Raw genomic sequence first — 16,202 nt, forward strand, 5'->3', positions numbered from 1 at the left:
TTATTTTTTTTGCCTAATCAAATCTTAATCGGGGCTGCATTTCATATAGATAAAAAAAGGCAGCTTTTCCGTATGTTGTAGCAATCTTCACTTGTCATATTAAAGCAAGTAGGAATAGGAAAAATCCAATTTGTTCTGAGGTCACAAATGCAAGCATCTGTTTACAGTCAGCAAAGGGATAAATTTTTGCCACTTCTGCAGTTTAGCACCGTTGTCATTTTGCATGCATTTCATGTTTTATTGATATCAGGAAAAGATAATCACCATATAAGCTCTTTTTGGTATTTATATACATACCAAATATGAGCTAAAAATGAGTGACTTTTCTCCCTTTCACCTTTTTCCTGTTGGGTACAACTGTCAATATCAGGTCACACTGGTTTATGACAGTAAGGTATAACATGTCCATGTGACTGGACCTTTCAAGACTCATAAAAAGGATACGTAAACTTGACTTTTTCAATAAAGATTTGTATTGCATAAACACCACCTCTTCCCCCCACCCTTCACTGTAAACATGTGCACATTCACCGTTGATAACAATAAGTTTGGGCCAAAACATGATGGTGACAGGGTGATATATCTTGGCCTTAAAAGGTATAGAGTATAAGGTATATATGTATTGTTATATGGGGTGTAGGATTTCTGAATAAAATTAAGCAATAACCCCAACCGCAGGTAGGCATTGGTACAATTCGCTACATATAGCACGAGCCAATAGATGAGTGCTATATGGAGCTAATCGTACCAAAATCGAGTGTATACTCGACTGTGGCGGGGGTTATTGCCATTATATTATATCACCTTGTGTGTCTGTGTTGTCATATTGTGATATTCTTGTCACCATAAGCCCCAAATGCAGACAACAGACATCTCAGAGATTGAACATCAGAAATTCAGCGCCTGAGACCAAGCATTTTATAAGTTACATGTAGGATTACTTCGACAACACACGCACACAGTATCCAACGACAATATATGCATTAAGTTCATTAACATTGCGGTCTCCTTTGCAATATTTGCAAATCGGCTGAGTTGTACTGGAACCAAGTTAGCTGTTTCATTTCAGAAATTTCTCTCTGTCAGCTCAGCAGTGTATTCAACCATGGTTGATGGTAAGTGAAGCAGACGAAAAAAAGTGACAATAGCGCACGTGCGGCAAAGTGCCAAAAGTACAGTGAGGCATTTCTGAAACAAGTATGAAAAAGTCTACACCTGTGTTTGCAAAATACTAGTTATTAAATTAACCATTTCTTTATTTTAATATTACCCCGAAAATTTGGAAGTGACACTGATGTAAGTGATCTGTTAAAGCAGTATTCAATACTGGTGTAAATGTAAATTTAGCCACAATCCCCCACTGTGGATGGACTGTGATTCATCATAGCCTTGCAACTGTGTGCATTAGTGTTGTATTCAAACTTTATCACCCAGTTTAACTGCTATTTTCTACGGCCTCTACGGTCCCAGACAACTTTCAGATGTGTCGTGATCATGTGGAAACAAGTTTTTATCCTGCTGCTGTGCAACAGGAGGATACATATTGCACCATCACCACTATATAAATGATAGATTATTCAATTTTAGTCAGATAATATTAATGTATTGATGTCAGTAAGTTCGCCACTTGACAGGATCTGTGGTGGGTTTGACATGGTGTGACATTCTGTCACATACAAGCTAATACATTTTAATTTCTTTTACACATCAAGTGCACAATCATTCCATCACTGTACCATTTTCATAACTTTCTTCTATAGCACTGTATAAACGACGTCTAACACACAGAATCTCTCTGTTTCTGGAATGCAATTTTCCGCAGGTCAACATTATCCAATTTCAAATAAGTACAAAATTCATTAGCGTAATTTGTCTCTTCACATCTGCCAAGGGCATCTCTTTGCTTGGTGCGCAGGTTTTCAAGATCCCTTTCGAAGTCCCCATTGTAGTTTTTCACCTTCCTCCAGAATGTCTTGTTGAAGTGGTTGTATAACTTAAAATCTGCACTGTTCCATTTCTCAATCTTGCTTTCCACGGAATGCGGCAAAGGCATTTGTTCACTTCCATGTGCTTTGCTCACATAGTAGAACATATCATCATCATTCCAGCACAGCAGTCTTTTCAGCAGCACCAAAGATTCCTCGTAATATTCAAGTAACATGACAAGATCAAGTCCACGGTCCAGCTCTTTAATCTTCAGATCAACGGCCGTCTCATCGTCTTGGTATTCTGGGTTCAGCCCCAGCATCCAGCTCTGACTGTTTTTAATCCGAGAGAGCGTTTTCACTATCTGTTCTCTGACGATGCGTTCGCTGGTTGATTTGAAAAAATCGTCGAAGGGATGCTTGCTCCCTTTCGCCACGAGCCTGTCGTAGTAGCCGTACCAGTAGAATGCCGAGTGAAACTGCTGGTATGGAGATCTTAAAATGGTGAAGAATTTGGCATTTGGAACGAGTTGGTCCATCACAGCCCTGTTGTACTGCATATGGTTAGCTATGTAATTGTACCCTTTGAATGAAGAACAACCATAATGCACAATATCAGGAGTGTTTGCCGAGGTCATGTTAATGAAAGCCTTCGCTTTTTCCTGGAGAACAGCGGTTAGATTATTCCTCATTCCATACCGAAACAGAATATTCGATGTAGTGCTTCCGCCGGTCTTCCGCGTCTTTATGAAGACGAAATTCCTGGCTGGCAGACAAGTTGACTTGGGTTCTGTTGATATGTGATTGATACCCTCCTCTTGGTGTGCAACGTGTTCAACAGGGTTAGTTTCAATGGGTGGACGAGGCACTCCCAGCTGATTATTTCGAAACCTGTGAGATGAATATCAATACAGACTTTCTGATTGGTGCATTCCAACAGTACTTTCAGATCATATCACAACAATATCAAAACAACACTGCCACTTTGAAAGCAGTTATTCTTCCAACTTACTATTATTCCTTCAGATTATCCATTTTTGATGGAAATATTTAGTTCATAAGTGATGAAAGCAATCACATGAAATGTATCAACATGCCATTATGCCTGAATTATCATATGCTGATCATGTTATCATATAGTACATTTACTTACATGATAAATTTAAAAATAAATCTCTATTTTTCCTGCAATAGCATGACAAAAAAATATCCCTCGAATTACGCCTCATAAACAGATCAGTGAATTTCGAAACCAAACTGAAAGCTATTACGTACAGTTTTGTAGATGTATGTAAGGTAGAATGCGCCTCCGGAACAGATATTTGGACTCTCAAACTTTTACAATTTTTTTCTTATGTACCAATTGTGGTGGCTTGTTTTGAAGCTCTTCCTACAAGGAAAATTTTCACAGTCTTAGTTTTTCAAAACGAAAAATTTCATTTTTCCGCATACAGTTAACACAGGGAAGGCAGCCATTTTGAATTTCAAATATCAGTTAATCTTGGGTAATTTGTTTCTCTAATTTGCACGGTGACCCCCGATTTTTATTCTTGATTTTTAAAGAGAATGATTGAAAGATTCCTTGAGGAAAAGTTGAGCAAAAGTTTAAATCTTTTACTTTTGAGGTGCGTACTACCTTAAAATACACTTTTTGTCTGAAGCAGTTTTTGTGTTGTGATGGGTGTAGCCTGTTCATCATTTACCTTATTCGGAAGTCCGATCTCCAGAAATTCTGTATCAAATAGATAGAAAGTAAAATACCTCCAACCAGCACAATGAGAAGAAAGCTTCTTATTTTGTTTTTATGATGAGCTGCAACAAAATTAAAAGGATAATTCAGATGGGCATCCGTCTAAACTAAAGTCTGTCAATTTTGGTGTGTTGATCCACGTTTTCATCATAAGCGATTGTAAATGAAAAGTCTGCTTTGTTTCAAACTATCAAAGGGACAAAGTTGCTACCTTTCCAATTTATTTTGGTTATCTTTTTTGTTTCATGTAAGTTATTCTGCAAAGTGAAACATGTTGAATTATCATCAGGGCTTTTCCCATACCTTTTTCATACACCTATATGTGCTGATGAAATGATGTACATACCATTAATTGTTTATTGTTATATCTACAAGCAGGGAGAGAGTACAGGTCTGATGACGGGCAATTTAGCATGTTTCAGTGAATAGAACGTCAATAGTTGCTATGAAACCAACATAAGTGAACAAATTTCAAAAGATTTTGACCTCATTTGTTCCTTGAGGTTCTTCACCCATAATTCCCTGTAAACAGGTCGACGATCATCATTGATAACAATGGCTTTGGGCAAAACCATTGCGGTGAAAGGGTGAAAGTGACATCTCACCTTCCATCCTAGATTTGCCGACAGCAGCGTATAACTTTGTAACCCCTGCAAAATTTGCTGGTGTCTGTAGACATGTCCACTTATACCGGTAGTACGTCCTGGTGCTGGAATCTGCCGGAATCTGCCTGACTTCAAGGAGAATCCTGTTGTAGAAATATACTGCATTGTATTATGGGTGATTTCGCGTGTAGTATGTGAGAAAGCCCATAGCATCCTCAAAGCATAGGAAGTTGAAAAACATTTCAAATTTAAGGCAGCCATTTTCATAAATATGTTTGGTCAGGGAAGGATGGAACTCCCCACAGAAAGTGTACTCCCTTTCACGGAGGTGAAAATTCTCCATGGAAAAAAAGAGCTGCAAAAAATTTACGCGAGCAGCTGGTCGAGTAATAATGAGTACATCTGATGCAACCGTGCACACTATTGCAAAATTCACATTTCAAAAGCTTGAATAAAGCAACTACGAAATTTGTATGATCATCATTGAGAATGTCAGAAGTATATCTTATCACTGGAATGCCTTGTGAATAGCCCTGGTGATATGTAAATTGTATGCAAATATTATGCAAATCAATATGCTAATTAGCCGACTGCATTTAATTTTCATTTGTGGAGAACACTGTGATGTGTGCATGAATTGCTCTCAAATACAATCACTGGTAGAGGCATCTCTGTGGAACAGTGTGTTCAAGTCTTCCCAGGTCAGGTACCGGTGAACTTGTACGGAAAACTGATGATTCAGAACCAACCAACCGGATGATATACTGGAATACGTTGAGTGATTTCTTTCATGACTACATCCATCATAGAATCATTAATTTTCAGCCTTGACAAATGAAAATAATTATGATAATTAGCCAAATATCATATGTCATTATGGTAAATTTCCATTGAACAAAAAACAGGGAGACAATAGAAGCATATTTTTTTTAAATAAAACCAAACAAATGTTAGATGTGACTTGTGGCACGAATAAGAAATTTGACGATTGATTCAAAGTAGACAAGACAAACTTGACTGTTGTTGACAGAAAGTGCAAGATGAAAATGATTCTGGAGACTGTTATAACAGGGGCCTGCAATCTGGTCCACTTGTCCTGACATAACACTTAATAATGCAGGGCCTGCATTATGAAGTGTTATAATGCAGGGCCTGCATTATGAAGTGTTATGTCAGGAAAATTGGACCAGCTGAAAGCCATGGACTCAATCAAATGAAACTATCCTGTGTCCATGACACACTGTAGTGTCTTAAAGGCACATGAGCTGCAAGTTTTGACATTATTTTTATGATTTTCTATGAAAAATTAAAATTAGTTCATAGAAATGTTGTTACTCACACATGTTTACTCAAGTATAATTATCCACTGAGAGGGACTGCAAGAGGATGTTTCAGTAAGATAATTAATAAACGGGTGCCGCACCCAAATATGGCCGCCTCCACGCAACTACATGATAAACAACGTAAATGGTACATGTACACATTTGAATATTTACAAATACAAAGTGACGAAACAGACTGAAAGGATGGGAAAGGGATTCACTCGATTCTGAAAAAAAATTCTTCGTTTTTCACATAATATGGCGAGATTTTGAAAATGGTGGGAAATTTAAAATGAACAAAAATCTGTTCCATTTCTTGCCTGTTCTACCACAAGCAAATGTTGCTGAGGCATAGTTAATAATTATATTGTTCGAATTGTTGAGTGCAATGCAGATTTTGAGGAAATTGGAGGTACCTTGAGGTTGGACAAATTTCGTAGAGTTACAGCTCATGGGCCTTTAATCAGTGAAAGGACAATTTTTATGGCATGGCTATTCACACTAATAACTGAAAACCTCATTTAATCACTTAATTTTCACATTAGAAACCCATTAAAACCCCCATAAAAAAACCCACTCTCACAAAAGGTGCCTATTATAATTTCAAGCTTATTAATTTTTCATGGCGACAAATTCTGTAGAGCATTATCAGCAATCCTCGCTGAAAAAAATTGAAACGTCAACAGGAGTAATGAAATTTAATAGCTACATGTACTGGCAAGAACAGGGGTCAAATTCTTCCAACATGAGGTGAATATGAGTATAACCATTGTTTGAAGCTAAAATGATATGAGCTGATCCAAATGCGGCCATAAAGATCTAAAATGATCTACAAAAAACTAACCAGACAGACAGACAGTCAGTTAGAACTCTGTCTGAAGATCGCATGATGCATAAAACTTGAGTAATAGATAAATTACTTTGCACTCGAAATGTGTTATATATATATATATAATATATATATATATATATATATATATATAATATATATGTATAACATATATGTATATTCTGTGTTGACTCATTCGCTTTCTGTCGAAAAACTTGTATTTCGCAAAACAAACCCAGAAATAATCACTTTATCACTTTATTGCATAACAACACACTTCGGAAAGTGCAGAAGCAAAACTAGACATTACATAAAACATTGTTGTTGATGGACTCTTTACCTGCAGCTGCTGGGGGAAACATAGCATTTGTAATATTTCATGAGAGACAGCTTATCATCTGAACTTAAAATGTATAAAAACTTATCTCTTTCATTTAAACTATCAAATATTAATGGATAATTAATACAACTTCATTGCAGAAAAGAGAATTTCTCTATCACTACTATATTTTTGATACTTCATTAAATAGTGAAATTAAAGGACATAAGCTGTAACTTGTGGCAAGATTTTTTAGTATTCTGCTTCTGTATTTCAACTACCGTGTCTGACCCAAGTAATCCGTTTGTGATGCTGAATTTTTTACGAGTATTCTTTTTGTCAACGCAGCTTGTATGTGTGTACTGATCATTGTTAATTGTTTACAAATGAATTCTAGTCCGGACTTGAATATAATTTGTAACAATAACAATATATTTTATACTCATGTAGGTTGAATTGATATGCAAAATACTTGGCATTAAAGTACAGTGTAGGGATTCAATGCAGAAAGTGTAGAAAAACCACAAAACACAAGTTCTGAAAAAAATAGCCAAAAGATACAGCTTATGGAGCTTTAATCCTCGACGGAAGACTTACAAAAATTACAAAATCTGGATTTAGGCGGAAATGAACCACAAAGGACTCACTATAGGGAAAAAGTGCGTGACTAGAGCGAGAAACTGACGCCTTCTCGCAATCGGTGAGAATCTGTTCTTACTCTCACCGCTGTCGGTGAGAAAACTTTAATCTCTACCGGAGATTGGTGAGAAATGCACTCCTTGGCGAGAATCAAGTGTGAGAACAAATTCTCACCGATGAGAATGGAAATTCACACTAAGTACAACGAGAATTGAAATTCACTGGCGAGAATCATCAAGACTTGCTGTTCATTGGCGAGAATCATAAAGACTCCGAGCGGCGAGTCTTGATGATTCTCGCCAGTAAATTTTAATTCTCGCTGTACTTAGTGAGAATTTCCATTCTCACGGGTGAGAATTTGTTCTCACACTTGATTCTCGCCAAGGAGTGCATTTCTCACCAATCTCCAGTGGAGATTAAAATTTTCTCACCGACAGCGGTGAGAATAAGAACAGATTCTCACCGATTGCGAGAAGGCGTCAGTTTCTCGCTCTAGTCACGCGCTTTTTCCCTATAGTGACTGTGACCTATTGACGTCCATGATATATATATCCCAAAGGTTTAAACGTAAAACGAACGACAACAAAAGACACACGACACTTTCACTCGCCCGTTCATGATGAAATAAACACAAACCCAAAAGGAAACTACCTTGTTGTTTGAAGACTTTCCTCTGCTATCCAAAAGCTTCACTCATTTCACGAGAAAATGATAAAGTTTGGAGTAATCAACCACGCTTTGAGGACGATCATCGTTTTCTGATACAACCCGCTGAACATTCCGTCGAATGGTTTTGTCCACGATTTCCGGCATTGCATACCCATCGTCACCCTGACACATGGGATACTCAGCATATCTCTTGAGATTTCGAAGAGGACAGAAACAGTTTGTTTATGGACGTTTCAATTCAAGAAAGGCTTGTGACAGTCCTTCGTTTCGAAATGAAAAATGAGCATGCGCAGTTACTGTAGTCCTGCTGACCTTTGACTGTGGACTCACTGTGTTCAGTCACGGTCCCTCCACAGAGGGACGGTGGATGAAGGCATGCAAAACACATTCTCAGTTGGTGTTAATAAATGTGCATGCATTCATGCTTGTTTGGGAGAACTTGGGCGTCTCCCGCTTCTGCTATGTATTATCGTTAATGTGATTGAATATTGGAGTCGTGTAGAAAGCCTTAAAAACAATAGTCTCCTTGCCGTAGCATTTGAACTTGAAAACAAATTGCATGAGAAGGGTCAATCTACTTTTTTAGACTTTGTTAAATCTGTCTTGCATTCTGTGATTGTTTGCACTTTATGAGAGAAGAGAAATGTAAATTGTCTACAGTTATTAGGACAGTATAACATTCCTTGAAAGCAAAGTTTGTTGACGTCTGGAAGAAAGCCATAGAAAGTAATGAGAAACTATATAGGCCTATTTATTGTAAAATTAAAACTGTTTTCAAATATGAGAAGTATCTGTCTCTTGTAAAAAATCCTTTTGATAGAATAGCATTAACAAAAGATACTTACAAGAATTTCAAATCATATTTTCCCAGTTGAAGTCGGTCGTTATAAGAATATTCTTAGACACCTTAGACTTTGTACTTTATGCAAAAGAGATGTTGGAGATGAATTTCATTGTATTATGATTTGTCAAAGTGCACCTGCACAAGGTTTAAGAGATACTTACTGTAATTCTATTTTTGAGATTCAGGTCAGCTGAAACATTTTGACAAGATGTACTTCTTCAATTACATAATGTCTTGTTCAGATGATTTAATGAGCTGATGAAAGCTTTAATATAAAATGTAATTTTGAGATGACTTTTTTTCATCTCTCTCTTGCGAAGGGAATTCGTGTTTTCGATCTTGTAGGCTAATTCTTTTGTTTTGTATTTCATTTATGCCAATGTCACGTATGTGTACACGGCTGCAGCCAACGGAGCTATTCATCGAAAAAGCTATTCCAGGAGCAATTTTTGAGGGCAGGGGAAATTTTAATTTTGCTAGGGCAGGGGACATGTTTTTAGGTGGTAGGGGAGCAAATTTTAGGTTTTTTTGTAGGGCAGGGCGGATATCGGTTGGTTGTCCTGGGGACAGGGCTTGGCGAAAAACTTTTTGAGGGGAATTGTTTCCAGGGCAGGGGAAATTGGCAAGTTTTATTTCGCCACAGGGCGAGGGAACTTCCAAAATTCACAGTGGGGAGGGGAAACAGGCAAAATAAGTGGGGAGTGGGTAAAAATGAAGTTTGAGTGTGGGAGGGTAAGTTGAAAAATTTTCTGTGGGAGGGCAAATTATGAACAGCTAATTAATTACCCTCTTGATTTAAAATTAGTCAGTTCACATTACTTGTCATGTACAATATATCTTATCATAGTAAGGACCTTTTTAAAAGTGCATTGTTCGTTGGCTGCACCTGAAATAAATAAATAAATACATAGCGGCCGCCGCGTGGTATGCATAGAAAAGTAGTCCGTGGGCTGGAGGGGCCCACCGTGCACCCCCCCCCCACATCCCTACTACTTGGGTGTTTTTCTGTTTTTTAGGACCTGCTGAACAAGAAAAAAGATGTTAACATTGGATATTTTGGATGCACTACCTATCTGGGCTGGTTTTTGATTTGCATGTGCCGCAAAAAATGGCGAAAAATGGGTAGGGGTAGGGGTACTATATCCTTCCCTACATCGAGTAAACTAGCATGAAATAGCACAAACCATACATTTTTGGAAAGCTGAGATTCTGCTCTTTATGAGAAACACCAACTTTAGCAAAATTAATTTGTGTACATAGAATAGGACGACTTTAAAATGATTTTTTTTTACCCAAAATACCATGTAACAATTGTGATTTACTTGTTATTAAGCAAAATTTTGACAGCTTTTTGTGTTTGAATTATTTATTCCCACATATTAAACAAGAAAAAAAGTGTTAACATTAGATATTTAACTATACACTACTTCTCTTGAGTCAATTTTGAATTGCGTGTATCTGTATGGGGTGTGCAAAAGCTAGGGTAGAGGTACAACATTCTTTCCTTGATGAAGTAAACTGGCTTGAAATGCCATATACCTTATAGTTTTAGAAAGCTTAGATACTGGTCTTTCTAAAATGTATAAAGTTTTAGTGAAAAAATATGACGTCATAGAATTGGATAACTTTAAATCGATTTTTTCTGGTAATTCAGTATTTTTAACCGGAAGAAAATACGATAACTATTGTTTCCTCCTTATGAAGCAAATCAAACACATTTATGGATGTTATTTACTAATTGCAATGTGCTGAAGAAGAAAATAAATTTCAAAATTGGGTATTTACCATGCATTATTGTCTCTAGTCACTAAAATAGCAAGTTTTGCTACATTGGTATATCGTGAATGGGCATTTTATTGTTATGCAATGAACTAATGCACAGCCTTAAAAAGAAGACTCGAAAACATGCACACATAGTCATATTGCCATTTCTCCCCTTCAAGTAAATAGATTATTGATGACTGTCTATTGTTATGATTTAATTTTTAAATATTTTTCTGTAAAATAATTTTGTTAAGGCGTATTTGGAAAATTGTCTTTGCCTCCTTGTCTTACTTTATATACAGCAAGCATTACTAACAATCTATTAGGTCGAGGCTAGAGGGGGCGTCTACGTGCACCTCCCCCCTCACCCCACAGGATAACAAACCTGTAATTTCAGAGCCTTGGGATCCCTAGAATAAGAAATGGGATTTTAACAGCCAAAATATAGGGACTCAATAGCTGTTACGGTCATGTTTTGAAGGGTACCACAAAATCACGATTTTGTGACCCACGTGCTTTTGTGTCAACCTGGCTTTTTGTCAACCTGTCTCTTGTACGTGATCTGCTGAACTTACGTTTAAACATGAACTAGGTTATGGGGTATCATTAGAAAGGTGATTTATTCTTCTTGAAAATGGTATATAGCAATATGCAATATCTTCTATAGTTTTCATGAAATAGGGCCATAATTTACCCCATACCCCAAAGTTTTATGTCACAAATTACTGTCAAAACTAATCTAAATTCCACCAATTATTTACCTATACATAATACAAAAGGCAATACTGTGTATTAACTTTGTGTTATTTGCTACAGGTACAAGTAGAAACTTGGAATAAACTTTTAACAGAAAAAATATTGGGATCCTGTAGCTGTAACAGTCATATTCTGAAGGGTACCGAAAAATCACAGTATTACTGACTCGCATTCGTTTTTGTTAAACCTGTCTTCTTGTAAGTCTTCTGCTGAGCTTATTTTGAACATAACGAGGTAAATGGGGTACCATTAGAAAGTTAATTTACTCTTCTTTAAAATGATATGTTGCAATATGCAATATCTTCTATAGTTTTCATGAAATAAGATCAAAACTTACCCCATACTCCAACGTTTTATGTCGCAAATTACCATCAAAACTAATCTCAAATTCTACCAATTATTTTCCTAGACACATTACAAAAGGCAATTCTTTGTATAAAATATATTTTATTTGGTACAGGGACATGTCAGAAATATGAGTTAGACTTTTAAGAGACAAAATATTGGTTATGAATGACTGTTACTGGCATGTTTTGAAGGGTACCGTGAAGTCAGAGTAATACCGACTCGCATATGTTTTTGTTAAATGTGTCGTCTTGTAAGTTTTCTTCTGAGCTTACTTTTTACCATAGCCTAGATTATGGGTTGCCATTGGAGAGACAATTTATTGGCTTTAAAATGACATATTGTAATATACAATATCTTCTATAGTTTTTATGAAATAGGACCAAACCTTACCCATACCCCAAAGTTTTATGTTGTATATTACTGTCAAAACTAGCATTTAATTTCGAAAAAATTCTATAAAAAAGACAAACTTTGTATGAAACCTTTTTTATTTGTTACAGAGACATTTCCAACTATGAAAGATACCATTAACAGGATAATTATTGTGATTTAATAGCTGTTAGCATCATAGTTTGAAGGATAGCAGGATATATGTTGCTGAAACCCGTGAAATTTTATTAAACAAGTTTCCATGAAATTTATCTGCCAACCTTTATTTTATCCGTAACGCAGATTGTAGGGTATCATTACAAAGCTTTTATCATTTTTTATTTTAGCATATGATAAAAGTGCATTATCATCTGAAGTTGTAATGAAATTGCAAAAAACTTACCCCAGCCCTTAGTTTTATTTGCAAACTACATCTGTTCGAAAACTTTGCAGTTTGCGAATTTGGGATATGGGGTAAATCTGGTCCTATATAATAAAAATTATTAATGATATTTCATATTACAATATGTCACTTTAAGGCAAAATAAATTTTCTTTCCAAAAATAGCCTATAAGATAGGTTAGAGTAAAAAGTAAGCTCAGCAGATGACTTACAAGATGACACATTTAACAAAAACACATACGAGTGGGCAAGACTGAGACTTTACAGTACCCTTCAAAACATGACAGCAACAACCATTCATTCCCAATATTTGTCTGTTAAAAGTCTATCTAATATTTGTAACATGTCTCTGTAGCAAATAAAACAGATTTCATACAAATCATTGCCTTTTGTAGTATGTCTAGGTAAAAGTTTGGTAGAATTTGAGATTAGTAGTGATAGTAATTTGCAATATAAACATAGGGGTGTGGGGTAAGTTTTGGTCTTATTTCCTGAATAATTATGAAGATATTGTATATTACAATATGTCATATCCAAGAAGAAAAATTACCTTTCTAACGATACCTCAATAGCCGGATTATGTCAAAAAATGGCTCAGCAGATGACTTATAATAAGACAGGTTTAACCAAACGTATGCGAGTTGGCAATACTGTGAGTTTGTGGTACCCTTCAAAATATGACTGTTACAGCTACAGCATCACAATATTTTTCTGTTAAAAGTTCGTTTCAAGTTTCTTACATGAACCTAAAGCAAATATACTAAATTTAATACAAATCATTGCCCTTTATATTATGTCCCGGTCAACAGTGTCAGAATTTGAGATTAGTTTTGACGGTAATTTGGAATATAAAACTTTGGGGTATGGGGTAAGTTGTGGTCCTATTTTATGAAAACTATAAAAGATATTGCATATTGCAATATATTATTTTAAAGAACAGTTAATTACCTGTCTAATGATGCCCAGCTTGCTACATTATGTTAAAAAATAAGCTCAGTAGAAGACTTACAAGAAGACAGGTTTAACAAAATGTATGCGAGTTGGCAGTACTGTGATTTTGCAGTACCATCCAAAATATGACTGTTAAAGCTACAGCATCTGGATATTTTTCTGTTTAAAGTTTATTTCAAGTTTCTAACATTTACCTGTATCAAATAAAACAAATTTGATATAAAGCATTGCCCTTTGTATAATGTCTAGGTAGAAATGGTAGAATTTAGGATTAGTTTTGACAGTAATTTGTGACATAAAACTTTGGGGTATGGGGTAAGGTTTGGTCCTATTTCATAAAAACTATAGAAGATATTGTATATTACAATATGTCATTTTAAAGCCAAATAAATTGTCTTTCCAATGGCAGCCCATAAGCTAGGCTATGGTAAAAAGTAAGCTCAGCAGAATACTTACAAGACGGCACATTTAACAAAAACATATGCGAGTCGGCAATACTCTGACTTCACGGTACCCTTCAAAACATGCAAGTAACAGTCATTCAATACCAATATTTTGTCTGTTAAAAGTCTAACTCATATTTTTTACATGTCCCTGTACCAAATAAAATATATTTTATACAAAGAATTGCCTTTTGTAATGTGTCCAGGAAAATAATTGGTAGAATTTGATATTAGTTTTGATGATAATTTGCGACATAAAACGTTGGAGTATGGGGTAAGTTTTGATCTTATTTCATGAAAACTATAGAAGATATTGCATATTGCAACATATCATTTTAAAGAAGAGTAAATTAACTTTCTAATGGTACCCCATTTGCCTCGTTATGTTCAAAATAAGCTCAGCAGAAGACTTACAAGAAGACAGGTTTAACAAAAACGAATGCGAGTCAGTAATACTGTGATTTTTCGGTACCCTTCAGAATATGACTGTTACAGCTACAGGATCCCAATATTTTTTCTGTTAAAAGTTTATTCCAAGTTTCTACTTGTACCTGTAGCAAATAACACAAAGTTAATACACAGTATTGCCTTTTGTATTATGTATAGGTAAATAATTGGTGGAATTTAGATTAGTTTTGACAGTAATTTGTGACATAAAACTTTGGGGTATGGGGTAAATTATGGCCCTATTTCATGAAAACTATAGAAGATATTGCATATTGCTATATACCATTTTCAAGAAGAATAAATCACCTTTCTAATGATACCCCATAACCTAGGTCATGTTAAACAGTAAGTTCAGCAGATCACGTACAAGAAGACAGGTTTGACAAAAATCCATGTGGGTCACAAAATCGTGATTTTGTGGTACCCTTCAAAACATGACCGTAACAGCTATTGAGTCCCTATATTTTGTCTGTTAAAATCCCATTTCTTTTTCTAGGGATCCCAAGGCTTCTGAAAATTACAGGTTTGTTATCCTGTGGGGTGAGGGGGGAGGTGCACGTAGACGCCCCCTCTAGCCTCGGCCTAATAGATTGTTAGTAATGCTTGCTGTATATAAAGTAAGACAAGGAGGCATAGACAATTTTCCAAATACGCCTTAACAAAATTATTTTATAGAAAAATATTTAAAAATTAAATTATAACAATAGACAGTCGTCAATAATCTATTTACTTGAAGGAGAAAATGGCAATATGATTATGTGTGCACGTTTTCGAGTCTTCTTTTTAAGGCTGTGCACTAGTTCATTGCATAACAATAAAATGCCCATTCACGATATACCAATGTGGCAAAACTTGCTATTTTAGTGACTAGAGACAATAAAGCATGGTAAATACCCAACTTTGAAATTTATTTTCTTCTTCAGCACATTGCAATTGGTAAATAACATCAATAAATGTGTTTGATTTGCTTCATAAGGAGGAAACAATAGTTATCGTATTTTTTTTCCGGTTAAAAATACTGAATTACCAGAAAAAATCGATTTAAAGTTATCCAATTCTATGACGTCATATTTTTTCACTAAAACTTTATACATTTTAGAAAGACCAGTATCTAAGCTTTCTAAAACTATAAGGTATATGGCATTTCAAGCCAGTTTACTTCATCAAGGAAAGAATGTTGTACCCCTACCCCTAGCTTTTGCACACCCCATACAGATACACGCAATTCAAAATTGACTCAAGAGAAGTAGTGTATAGTTAAATATCTAATGTTAACACTTTTTTTCTTGTTTAATATGTGGGAATAAATAATTCAAACACAAAAAGCTGTCAAAAGTTTGCTTAATAACAAGTAAATCACAATTGTTACATGGTATTTTGGGTAAAAAATTTCAAAATTGTCAAAAAAATTCATTTTAAAGTCGTCCTATTCTATGTACACAAATTAATTTTGCTAAAGTTGGTGTTTCTCATAAAGAGCAGAATCTCAGCTTTCCAAAAATGTATGGTTTGTGCTATTTCATGCTAGTTTACTCAATGTAGGGGAGGATATAGTACCCCCTACCCCTACCCATTTTTCGCCATTTTTTGCGGCACATGCAAATCAAAAACCAGCCCAGATAGGTAGTGCATCCCAAAATATCCAATGTTAACATCTTTTTTCTTGTTCAGCAGGTCCTAAAGAACAAAAAAATACCCAAGTAGTAGGGATGTGGGGGGGGGGGGTGCACGGTGGGCCCCTCCAGCCCACGGACTAAAGTAATCATACCACGCGGCGGCAGCTTTGTATTCAAACACACGTAACTATGGAGTCAAGCAAT

General features: G+C 35.7%; 1 protein-coding gene across 2 annotated transcripts; it reads right to left on the reverse strand.

Moving 5' to 3' along the window:
* Window positions 1-211: 211 nt before the first annotated feature.
* LOC139142363 (galactosylceramide sulfotransferase-like) lies at window positions 212-8,337 on the reverse strand. Of its 2 annotated transcripts, none has more exons than XM_070712281.1 (4): window positions 8,041-8,337; window positions 4,281-4,423; window positions 3,629-3,737; window positions 212-2,816 (listed from the first exon to the last, which is right to left on the reverse strand). In XM_070712281.1, exons 2-4 carry the CDS (start codon window positions 4,285-4,287, stop codon window positions 1,778-1,780), a joined length of 1,155 nt encoding a protein of 384 aa, XP_070568382.1. In that variant the 5' UTR covers window positions 4,288-4,423; window positions 8,041-8,337; the 3' UTR covers window positions 212-1,777. The 2 variants fall into 2 exon arrangements, with proteins under 2 accessions (XP_070568382.1, XP_070568383.1); XM_070712282.1 differs by having other exon boundaries at window positions 4,281-5,106.
* Window positions 8,338-16,202: the final 7,865 nt, after the last annotated feature.

Source organism: Ptychodera flava, chromosome 10, assembly GCF_041260155.1.
Source record: "Ptychodera flava strain L36383 chromosome 10, AS_Pfla_20210202, whole genome shotgun sequence".
NCBI lineage: Eukaryota > Metazoa > Hemichordata > Enteropneusta > Ptychoderidae > Ptychodera > Ptychodera flava.

Excerpts from the sequence above, each read along its gene's own strand:
- LOC139142363 (XM_070712281.1), bottom strand. Across the intron at positions 2,817-3,628 it reads AGATCGGACTTCCGAATAAG|GTTTCGAAATAATCAGCTGG; the intron begins GTAAATGATGAA and ends TTCATCTCACAG.